At 40.9% G+C, this 12,650-nt stretch overlaps 1 protein-coding gene across 3 annotated transcripts in view; it reads left to right on the top strand.

Annotated features, from left to right (window-relative positions):
- The first annotated feature begins 549 nt into the window (after window positions 1-549).
- rad18 (RAD18 E3 ubiquitin protein ligase) overlaps window positions 550-12,650 on the top strand; it is a 285,566-nt gene continuing 273,465 nt past the window's right edge. For 2 of the 3 annotated variants that reach the window (XM_043708545.1, XM_043708543.1), the window contains exons 1-3: window positions 550-559; window positions 8,005-8,012; window positions 10,570-10,572. In XM_043708545.1, coding sequence (XP_043564480.1) covers window position 10,572 — 1 coding nt within the window. In that variant the 5' untranslated portion in view covers window positions 550-559; window positions 8,005-8,012; window positions 10,570-10,571. Of the gene's footprint in view, window positions 560-4,640; window positions 4,671-8,004; window positions 8,013-10,569; window positions 10,573-12,650 lie in introns of those variants that run through there. The other variant, XM_043708544.1, reaches the window with a different exon arrangement.

Below are 12,650 nucleotides of genomic sequence, written 5' to 3'. Positions count from 1 at the left end.
GGTACATCCACATACTGAATCAGAAAATTGTCGTGTACACACTTAACAAATTCCTCTCCATCTAAACCTTTAACACTATGGCAGTCTCAGTCGACGCTTGGAAAGTTAAAATCCCCTACCATAATCACCCTATTATTCTTACAGATAGCTGAGCTCTCCTTACAAGTTTGTTTCTCAATTTCCCTCTGACTATTGGGGGTCTATAATCCCAATAAGGTGATCATCCCTTTCTTATTTCTCAGTTCCACCCAAATAATTTCCCTGGATGTATTTCCAGAAATATCCTCCCTCAGTACAGCTGTAACACTATCCCTTATCAAAAACACCATGCCCCCTCCTCTCTTACCTCCCCTTCTATCCTTCCTGTAGCATTTGTACCCTGGAACATTAAGCTGCCAGTTCTGCCCATCCCTGAGCCATGTCTCTGTAATTGCTATGATATCCCAGTCCCATGTTCTTAACCATGCCCAGAGTCATCTGCCTTCCCTGTTAGGCCCCTTGCATTGAAATAAATGCAGTTTAATTTATTAGTCCTACCTTGTTCCTGCCTGCTCTGACTGTTTGACTCACTTCTGTTCTCAACTGTACCCGTCTCAGATTGATCTCTTTCCTCATTATCTCCCTGGGTCCCACCCTGCACCGGACACCCCCACCCTCACCCCCACCTTACTAGTTTAAATCCTCCCGAGCAGCTCTAGCAAATCTCCCTGCCAGTATATTAGTCCCCTTCTAATTTAAGTACAACCCATCCTTCTTGTACGGATTGTACCCCAAAAGAGATTCCAATGATCTAAAAATGTAAATCCTTCTCCCACACACCAGCTCCTCAACCATGCATTCATCTGCTCTATCCTCCTATTCCTGCCCTCACTAGCTCTTAGCACCGGGAGTAACCCAGATATTACTACTCTCGAGGACCTCCTTTTTAAATTCCTACCTAACTCTCTGTATCTCCCTTCAGAATTGCAACCTTTTCCCTTCCTATATCGTTGGTTCCAATGTAGACAATGATCTCTTGCTGGTCCCTCTCCCCCTTGAGAACATTCTGCACCCTCTTTGAGACATCCTTGATCCTGGCATCAGGAAAGCAACACACCATTCTGATTTTCACTGCTGGCCACGAGGTCTGTCTGTACCTCGGACTGGAGAGTCCCCTAACACAATTGATCTCTTGGAACCCGACATACCCCTCATTGCATTAGAGCTAGTCTCAATAACAGAAATGTGGCTGTTCGTGCTACGTTTCCCTGAGAACCCATCACCCCCTACATTTTCCAAAACAGCATACTTGTTTGAAATGGTTATAGCCACAGATGGCTCCTGCACTAGCTGCCTAACTCTCTTACCTTTCCTGGAGTTACCCCAAATATGTGACTGTATCTGAGACTTTCCCCCCTTCCTATAACTGCCATCCATCACATACTGTTGCTGTTGCAAATTCCTCATTGCTTCTAACTGTCCCTCCAACTGATCCATTGATCTGATAAGACTTGCAACCGACAGCATGTATTGCAGATATAAATCGCAGTAACCCTTAAACTCTCTTTAAACTCCCACATCTGACAAGAAGCGCATATCACTCTACTAAAGACCATTTTTGCTCCGTCACAATCTACAGACCCAGAAAATAACACCATCTTATTCCTCTACAAAACACTGCCCCAGTTTAAATTAATAGTTATGGCTTATATTTTAAGTTGCATCAAGAGACATATCTTGATGCAACATACAAAGAACCCACTCTACTCACTACTGCAGACCTTCTGTAGGTCACACTTAAAAACAATTCACTTATCTGCTTCTGTGCTGTGAACTTTATCTGAACAGTTCCTCCCAAGATCAGTTGTGAATTTCAATGTTTGTTCATTTTCCCAAATGCATTCCGATGTCCAGTGATACATGAATTCAAACAGCAAAGGCAGTAACTGTGCAGATTTACTGCTGTGTCAGTTTCTTTCTCTCTCTCTCTCCTGCACTGACCTCATCGTGTGCTTCCTTTGTTTGTTCTTCTCCCTTTTAAAACTGCTGTTATTTTGACTTTTTTTTTCAAAGTTCCAAAACAGAAATTGCTGCTTCTGGATTTCGAGGAAAACACCTACAATAAAGGAGCAGCTGTTACAGCCAGAAATTTTTCCCATCCTCCATCTTGGATTACCCAGAATCCTTATCTGGAAATCACTAATGATAAAGTTGACAGAGATTGGAAACCTCAAGACATTTAAGAAATATTTAGGTGAGCACTTGAAACGTCATGAAATGGAAAGTAGAATTAGAATGGATACATGCTTGATGACTGGCTTGGACACAATGGACCAAAGGCTGCACTATATAAACTCTATTTGACTCTATCATGCAGGTTAATGCCTGGTATCTAGCCAAGTTGTTGGCCAATCCACTGTACATCTGCATTTGAGCCAGAGGGTGGTTACGAGTGACAAATGGTTACCACTGACTGTTGACTCTTGTGGATATTCCAAGAACTATGCTGCCACAGCAATACCTCTGTAGCCTGGACCAGTCTGGAAGAGCCTTGCAGGGCTATTGCATTATGATCCGTCATGGTCTGCTGCAACCTGAATAACCTCACGATAATGAAAATCCAGCCCTTGCCACCAGGTAAATGGCAAATCGTGTAAGAGTAGGGAAAAGAAGTATGAAGAAGGAGGGAGGGAGACATCTGACATGTCACCTTTCTCGCCAGGTTGTCTCTAAGTGGATCAACAGACTGTGATACCAGTAAACACATCCCAGTTTCCTGATCAACAATAATCCCACTTATTTTCCTTGCTCTCTTACTCTTCATGGCCACAATTCTGAAATAAAAGGCACCATTAATCAAACATATAAACCAACGTCATCAAATAAAGCAATTGATATTTCATACAAACTCAATTCTTCACCAAGGTGCATTTACCCGGTACCCGTTTCCCTGGCCTGGTGCTCCATTACAGTGCCACCCCCAGTAACCATAGCGTGGCTGGAGGGAAGGCTGATGACTCTCAATAAAAGAGAACAACCTCAAAGGTCTCTGATCCTTGAAGATCTGGTTTCGCACTGCACCAACAGGCGAGGGAGCCAGCAGTTTGAAATGACCCACTGACAGGCAACAGCAAGGGCACTGGGATAGTGGCAGTGGTAACAGGCTGATTGCTGAGAGAGGATGCTCAACACAACTGCTGCCCCTCCCCTGTGTCATCTATTGAAGGGAAGATTGCTAGACTGCTGCAAGCCTCCATTCAGCACTGTACCCACGGCTGTGATGGCAGACTTCTGATTCTTTGATGGCAACAAGCTGAACTTCTACCGTGACACTATGTGATGTCTACATTGCTCCACCCCCAAGGCTCTCAGCCTCATTCCTGATGAAGAGCTTTTGCTTGAAACATAGATTTTTCCTGTTCCTCGAATGCAGCCTGACCTGTTGTGTTTTTCCAGCACCACTCTAATCTTGACTCTGATCTCCAGCATCTGCAGTACCCACTTCTGCCTACATTGCAATGTACAAGCGTCAGTTAGTGGTTGCACCTCTCTTCAGGCCTTATCTGATTTAGCTCTGTGGAACATTGCAGAGGCATGACTGGAGTGACCCGGGTGGCTAGCAATAACATATGCATGAGATTGAAGCCAAATCTTAGTGATGGGCTGTGTAGTTTTTCCCCCTTCTCACCCCCATTTATTGAAGTTGTGACTCAATTAAATATTGTGTATCTTATTAGCATTTTCATTTATTTTGCTGGATTCAGCTAATGTGGGCGTTTTATGATGCTTGGATCAGTGAGGAGATTGTTGAATGATTATGTCCTATATCTTTATTTCCAATCTTTTCTCTTGCTGAACTACAGCCTTGTAGTACAAACCTTTGGCATCTTATCTCATAACTATTTCCATAATTAGAGGAACCTAGTGCCTCATGTGTAGCAATTTCCTTCATTTGCAGAATGGCTTCTACAGTAAAAAATGCTTCAACTTAACAATTCTTTTAGCTTTAGGTTATATCAATAATACAATGCTGCTTAATTATTTAATCATCAGCATATACTCATCTTTATATTACAAAGCCTTCAGTCCTGAAATTCTTTCTTCTCCAATGTTATCAGCTGAGAGGGGCCAAGATAGGATGTATGAGAACAACATTAAAACAAATGCTGTCTATTTATTTATAATATTTTTTACAAGTTAAGTTCTAATTGTCATAAGAATGTTTGTACAGTAGACTGTATTTATTGCTGTAATGCAATCGTACTGTATTAGCAGTTATGAAAAATTACAAGAAATACATTTGATGAAACAGCAGTAATCGTGAAATTGTTTTGTCTTTCCATTACACCTCTCCCAGTACCTTATGTTGTGAAAGGGACGGGGGAGGTGGCAGTGGAAAATGATGACTACTTGAAATGTAATGTGTCACAACCACCTGATGAAGGAGCAGTGCTCCAAAAGCTAGTGCTTCCAATTAAACCTGACTATAACCTGGTGTTGTGTGATTTTTAACTTTGTACATTCCAGTCCAACACCGGCATCTCCAAATCATGGGTTAATTCTAACAGTGTAATATGCTAATCAGATATAGAGCACAACATCATAGGAAGTAATGCAATGCCATGTGATCTCTTGTAGACTGTCATGGTAAAATGTATTCCTACCTCAGCAGTTGCTGTAAACACTCAGTGGTAAGTTTAACAACACCGAGAGTATTGTAATTATGATATTCCATCCACCATGCATGTGGGACAGGTTAATGAGACAGCTTTCTTGCTTCCTGCCCATCATTTTCATGCATCCATATGCAGTTCACTAAACTGATGCCATGTCCCTTTAAGGGCACGAAGTGTTAACATTACTAATGAACACAAGCCTTATTGCTTGGCAAGACACTATGTGGAAAGGAATGCAGTTATTAGTTTAACTAAATTGTTTAAAATCGATTTACATATGAAATACATATGGATTCTTATAGTGGTCTGAGCGATGTGGGCTATGGTGAGGTTTTTGGCAGAATCAGACAAGCAGTCTGATGAGGTAACACAATGGTTAGCATTGCTGCCTCACAGGGCCAGGGACACAGGTTTGATTCTAACCTTGGGTATCTGTCTGTGTGGAGTTTACACATTCTCCCTGTGTCTGTGTGGGTTTGCTTTGGTTACCTCCCACAGTCCAAAGATGTGCTGGTTAGGTGGATAGCTATGTTAAATTGCCTATAGTGTCCAGGGATAGGCAGCTTAGCCATGGGCAATTATGGGGGTGGATCTGCATAGAGTGCTGTTTGGAGGGTTGTGCAGACGTGATGGACTGAATGGCCTCTATTTGCACTGTAGGGATTCCATGAGGCCTGTCCCACACCATCTTTTATGCTCATGGTAACTTTTTCACTAGGCAATGGTGAGTTAGAAATGGAGGAGGATTATAGCTGATTAAACCACTTACTATCATTGCAACTCATCTCATTAATATTGAGCTTTATATCTTATCAAATGTGCCAAACAACCCAGATGTGGAGAAATGTCAACATGGAATAATATGTGTTTTGCTTCAAGACTGGTTGTTTGATCCATCAAATTGCCTGGCATTTGCCTTTAAAATAAGAAGATGTTAGGGCGTGGGCTATCTTCTTAATATATTTTGATGGGGTATGGTCTGGTCGATAACAACTGGTTTGTTATGTCTAGGATATTCCAATGAGCTGCTGACAGCTTTCCCACCATTACTCTCTGTAAATCTGAGATCATCCAAATCTTTGCAGTCTACATCCTAACGCACACCACGATCTATTCACCCATCATCCCATGTGCTGTAGCCATGTTGTGCTGCTTAAGTTTGTTTTGATTTTAAAATTTTCAAACTTACCTTTAAATCCCTCCATAGCGACCCATAGCTCATTGCCTGTAATCTTCCCCAGGCCTACAACCCCTGAGCTCATATCAAATAAAACGAAGAACAATGGACACTGGAAATCTGACACAAAAACAAAAATTGATGGAGAAACTCACAGGTCTGGCAGCATATATGGACAGAAAGCAGAGTTAACATTTTGAGTTTGTTGACTCCCCTGCAGAACTGTGTCCCCTGAGCTTTCTGGGTTCCTTCCAATCCGGTCTTTTGATTATCCCTGATTTCAACTGCTTCAACACTAGCCCAGTTTATCCTCCTTTACCCTAAACTCTGGCACACTCTCTCCAAATTGCTCTTACACTTTTCAGACACTCCTTAAAACCTATCCCTTTGAGTGAGCTTTCTAATCTTTGCCATTGTGTCTTGTTAACCGGCTTGGCATAAAAATTTAGTTTACAATGCTCTTGTAAAATGTCTTGTTTAAAGTTATTGTGTTAAAGCTGCTATATCGGTAGGAATTATTTTTGTAAACCATAGAACCTGACTGTGCAGGAGGGAGCCCTTCAATGCACTGAGGCTTTGAGTGACTTATGTCATTAGTCTCAAGTCTCCACCCTTGCAGGGAGTTATTATTCTGTCTGCTTTCAGTACCCTGGCAGGGCAGTGCAGTTCAGATCTTAACAACTTAGTCTCCTCATTTTAGTAGCTCTTGATAATACATAATGTCCCTTGTCAGTTCTTGATACACTCCAGATTTAATGATGAGTCATGCTGTACTGCATTCCTGTTGATAACTGAATGGTTTCTTAATCAATATGAATTAAGCTGATTTATATTGGATGACTCAGATTCAGATTTATCCACTGCAAATTAAATGCTTGACATAAGTGTAACTCAAAATCCATTTCTGTTAGTGCAGACAGGGAGGGAAGATGTCGGATTTTCTCTCTTGAATCGTAGCCTCTGAAATCTGATGGAAGCATGTTAAGAGTGCAGATAGGCAGCCCAAATTGTCTGATGCATTCTCATCAGCTGATCCATAAGAAGCAGGAGCAGAAGTAGGCCATTCAGCCCATTGAGTCTGTTCCATCATCCAATGAGAAAATTCAGGAATTGAGCCAGGATGTGACATTCACCATTTGCTTTCATGGTACCCAAGCACAAAGGTTCTGGGATGAATTTGTGGTCCTTAACAGTCATTGCTGTGATGCCGGTCACCATGTGGCCTAGGACACAGCAGGCCTGTTTGGTCATGAGGCAAAGATATTTACAGACGTAGCTAGCAAAATATGTCACCTGCTCATAAATACTTGCCAGGAGTTATTAAAAAGGGGCACATGGGACAACACAGGAAGCTTGATGTGTAAACAAAGAATTTGGATAAAAATCATGAAACACTCTGATAGATGTGGTATAATAATAGAGACATGTATTTATACTTCTCAAGACAATACCTAGGTAATTTAAGAAAGTTTTGGGTGAATTAGGATTTTTTAATGATATGGGTGGGAATTCTCACGTTCCAACATCACCTCCACCACCCCAAATGCAGCCCCCCCAAAAAACAAAATGAGATTCTCATCTTGACTCATTGAAAATACTGCGGCCGGCCAGAGCAAAAATTATTATAGGCTCTGCAAGGCAATGTGATTGAAAAATTATCTGTAATTTTCATGTTGAGACAGATGAGCTATTGTTAGAGACTACTGTTCTTAAGCCTAATGTACATCTGAGAGGCATTGGTGAAACAATTTTTAGAAAGTTTGCTGATTTACAAATACCAGTAACTTCCAGGGGAATTAAACTGTAGGGAATGTACTCAACCCATCTGAGCAAGGAGTTATATTCTGGTTCTTAACTTACTGTGTCTTATTATGACACCAGACATTGCAAATATTAAATGTTAACTATTACACGTCAGGAAAAGCCTTTTGTTGAATCATAAATCTCAGACTAAATAATAAATGTTATAAATATTAATACATAAATATTAATTTTACATTCTACAATTCTGCAGTTAAAGTTATGGGAGTTATTCTGAATCATGGCCACATGTGCTTGGACATTGACTAAAAGCCCATCTTGACCATACCTTATCCGCTTTTTTGTTTCCTTTCAAGAGCTAACAAGTATTGGCCTAAATCTTTTCTTTTTTTCAAAATAAGTTAATCTCAGCAGGGAAAGTTTTTTCTCTAATTGGTACATATGCATTGGTTTATTTAGAAGGGTAACTATTTTTGCTTCCACATCTTCAACTTTATGTTAAACAGCTTTACATCTTTGCTAAATAAGTCCATAATGTTTTTGCTCACTAAAGAAACCAGGTTGATGGTTCTTTAATTTGAAATGTAATATAGATGGAACCTATCATTGGCCATATTGCTAACTGGTGAAAGTGTTTATATGTATGTTCCGACAAGTGGAGTTGTGGGACTAGGTAGAAGTCCCTAACCTTGCTTATAACACTGCCATTGGAGACATCCACTAATAGACTAACAATCTGGTTGTTTTACAATTAATTATTTCCATGTTTTTTTTCCCCTTATCTCCTGCTTGTAGGTATGGTGTTCTGCAGTTGTCAGTAACTTTCCAATACCTAGTGAGGGCTAGGTTAGCTCATTTGGCTGGACAGGTGGTTTATGTTACAATGTGACGCCAACAGTGCAATTCACTTCCCACACTAGCTGAGGTTACCATGAAGGTTCTACCTTTTCAACCTTGCCCTCTCCAGAGGTGTGGTAACCCTCAGGTTAAACTCACAAACAGTTGTCTCTCTCCAATGGCAGAGAAGCCCTATGGCCCATTGGGACTTTGACAACTACTACTATTGCATTAATATTTCACATATCAGATGACAAGTGAGAATATGAAGGTTACTTGTGGAGAACACAAACCTGAACCCATCCTGAACCAATATCCACTTTACAACTGAATACCAATCAATACCTTAGGCGAATTGTGCCTGGCATATGTTCACATCTTCATAATAGGGATTGAGCTCACAACTTCATCCTTTTATTTGTTTGTATGGCAATGTAAGCAAGGCTCTACGTATTGTCTCAACCCAGTTGATTGTTATAGCTTTTTGCACTGTTCCTAACCAGTTGTTGGTCTACATATTTGTCAACATTACTTAGAAATTACAATGCAGAAACAGACTGGTCTACTCTAATAATTCTGAGTTAGTGTTTATTCTCTAGTAAAGCTAGATTATCAGTTTCCTGGACCTGCCTTACACCATTATTTTGCTTTCCTTCAACCACCTGTCTAACCTATTCTTTAAAGTTAAACTGATCTTTGCTTCAATCAATAACTGGCAGTTTATCTCTGTGCTAAAAATTACTTTTCTCTTGCTTTCCTTCCTGGATCACTTGCATTTAATCTTACATCTCCAACACCTTCTAGATCATTCACTGCAAAATGATTTAATTACTCTAATATATCCTTTACAGGATCAAATATCAATATCAAATCCTGTCTTAACCTCCTCAGTTCAATTGAAAGCAGCCCCAGTTGTTTTCTTGTGCTAGGCAGCATTCTAGTGAACATGCTCAGTATTCTCTCTTCCAACTTTAAAATCTTTCCTATAATTCAGAAACCAAAACCAAAACATTCCAGTTCAGAGTTATCCCACTCACGCAAATCCTAAGGATGTTGATGGTGTGTGAATTCCATGATGGCAATGATGTACAATGTCAAGAGAAGATTGTTGCATTCTCCATTTGTGCCTGGCATTTGCATGGCACAAATTTTACTTGGCACTTAGCAGCCAAAATGTTGCCCAGTTTGCTGCAGGGCAGCACTGACTGCTTCAGTATTGGAGGACTGGTGCTGTACATTGTGCAATCATCTGTGAACAGCTCCATCACCTCTGACCTTATGATGGAGGGAAAGTCTTTGGTGAAATGGCTAAAGATACTTGGGCCTCCGACATTATCCTGACAAACTTGTGCAGCTGTAATGCGTTTGGGAGCCAAATTGACCTTTGTTTGTGGATGATGTCAGAGCTTTGGCAACTGGGCAATTTGCTGATCTGTTAGCAGATGTCTGCATTATAGCTGTAATAAAACAGATTAACTTAGGATCACTTGAGGAAATAACCAAGAAGATTGATGAGGGCAAAGCCGAAGACATTATTTATGTGGGCTTTAGTAAAGGTTCCACATGATAGGCTAATTAGCAAAGTTAGATCACATCGGATGCAGTGTGAGATTACCAAATGGATACAAAATTGGCTTAACGGCAAGAGACAGATAGTGATGGTAGAGATTTGTTTTTCAGACTGGAGGCCTGCGACCAGCGGTGTTCCACAGGGATTGGTACTGCGACTACTTTTGTTTGTCATTTATATAAACGATTTAGATGAGAATATAGAAAGCATGGTTAATAAGTTTGCAGATGATGCCAAGATTTGTGGTCTAGTGGACAGTGAAGAAGTTTATCTAAGATTACAAAGAGGTCTTGATCAATTGGGTCAATTGGCTGAGGAGTGGCAGATGTAGTTTAGTTCAGATAAATGTGAGGTGTTGCATTTTGGAAATACAAACACAGGCAATTAATGGTAGGGTTATGGATAATGTTGTAGAACACTAGACTGAGGGCTTCAGGTACATAGTTCTTGAAATTTGTGTCACAAGTACAAAGGTGCTTAAAGTGGTGTTTAGTATGCTTGCCTTCATTGCTCAGACCTTTAAGTGAAGGAGTTGGGATGTTGTGTTGAGGTTGTACAGGATATTGGAGAAAGTGAGGACTGCAGATGCTGGAGATCAGAGTTGAATAGTGTGGCACTGGAAAAGCACAGCCAGTCAGCTGGCATCCAAGGAGCAGGAGAGTTAACATTTCGGGCCTAAGCCCTTCATCAGGAATGTACAGGATGCTGGTGAGGTGTCTTCTGGAAAACTGTGTCCAGTTGTGGTTTCCCTGTTATAAGAAGGATATTATTAAGCTGGAGGGGGTTCAGAAGAGCTTTACCAAGATGTTGCTGGGACTGGTGGGCTTGAATTATAAAGAGAGGCTGTACAGGCTGGGATTTTTTACACTAGAGTGCAAGGGTTGAGGGGCTACCTTATCGAGGTTTACAAAATCATGAGGGGGATAGATAAGGTGAATAACAGGTGTCTTTTCCCAGGGTGAACAGTTTAAAGGGCATACTTTAAGTGAAGGAGTTGGGATGTTGTGTTGAGTTTAGAGGGCATACTTTTAAGATGAGGGGAGAAAGATTTTATAAAAAAAGACACGAGGGCAATTTTTTTACATAAAGAGTGGTTTGAGTGTGGAATGACCTTCCAGAGGAAGTGGTGGATGCAGGTACAGTTACAACATTTAAAAGACATTTAGGTAAGTACATGAATAAGAAATGTTTGGAGGGATATTGGCCAAACACAGGTGGAACTCATTTAGTTTGGGATTATGGTCAGCATGGAATGGTTGGACGTACAGTCTGTTACAATGCTGTATGATTCTATGACTGGAGCACTGGGAGGCTGTCATAGTCTTTTAAATCCAGTATACTCAAGTGTTTCCTGCTTTAATGTGGAGTAAAGTGAATTAACTGAAGACTGGCTTTTGTCACGATTGAGACTTCAGAAGGGGGCCCAAACAGATTGTTCATTTGGCACTTATGACTGAAGATGGCCTTGTCTTTTGCACTCACCAGCTCTCAATGAAGATGGAAATGTCAATTGACCATTCTCCTTCAATTCATTTCTTGAATTTAGAACTGTGTATAATGGTAGCTGAAAATAATTCCAAAATCAAGCTTGGTGCCCAAAGGAGTGACGGTTCACACAGTACCCAATGCAGGAGAGTGAAGGTTGTACAGTGGCTCATGCAGGGAAGTGAAAGTTGTACGTCACCCAATACAAAGGAAATGAATATTGCAATATTGCCCAATACAGGAAATTAAGATTGCATGGTGCTCAATGCAGGCAACTGAAGATTGCACAGTGCACAAGCAGTGAGTGAAGGTTGCAGGGTACCAAAGTGAGGAGTTGAGCTTGCACAGCAAGGACTGTGAGTAGGGAATGTTGCACACTGCCCAATGCAGGGAAACCGCATGGTGCCCAATATAGGTGTGTGAATATTGTAAAGAGCTCAATGCAGGGAGTCACAGTATGATGATCAATCCAAGAAAATAAAATTTGTGAGGAGGCCAGTACAATCCAAGAAAATAAAATTTGTGAGGAGGCCAGTACAAGGAGGTGAAAGTAGCATAATGCAGACAGTCAAGCTTGCACAGTGGTGATTGTGAGCAGTGAGGCTTACATACTGCGCAGTGCAGGGAAGTTGCCCAGTTTGGGAAGCAAACGATGACAAGTGCACAGTCAACGTTGCACAATGATGATCACAGGCAGTGAAAGTTATATGCTGCCAAGTGTAGAAAATGAAGATTGCATAGTGCCCAATTCAGGAAAGTAAAGATTGTACACTTCCAAAAGGGGATTAAAGGGTGTTTGGTAGCTCGTTGTGAGAAACGAAGCTCACTCACTTCAATAATTTCAGTCCGAGTCAAGATCTGAAGCAATCAGTATGTTTATTATATGCTTGCAAGCGTGGTGCCTAAAATAGACACACCGAGTTTAGCAAGTACATATCTTATATAGGATTCACTACTCCAAACCCGGTGCCCATTACTATTGTTTATCTCTTGTCTTATCCGGCCTTGTACATAACAAAGTACAAGTTTTACTTGGCCACTTCACCACATTCTGCTGTGGTCCATTGTTAGGTACATCCTCCTTCACTACTATCTATTTCCCCCACTTGTGACATTTCCTCCCTTTCCCCAACCATATTGATCCTTATGACCTTTTAATTGGGGT

Source organism: Chiloscyllium plagiosum, chromosome 18, assembly GCF_004010195.1.
Source record: "Chiloscyllium plagiosum isolate BGI_BamShark_2017 chromosome 18, ASM401019v2, whole genome shotgun sequence".
NCBI lineage: Eukaryota > Metazoa > Chordata > Chondrichthyes > Orectolobiformes > Hemiscylliidae > Chiloscyllium > Chiloscyllium plagiosum.
This window is presented reverse-complemented; position numbering and strand designations above follow the sequence as displayed.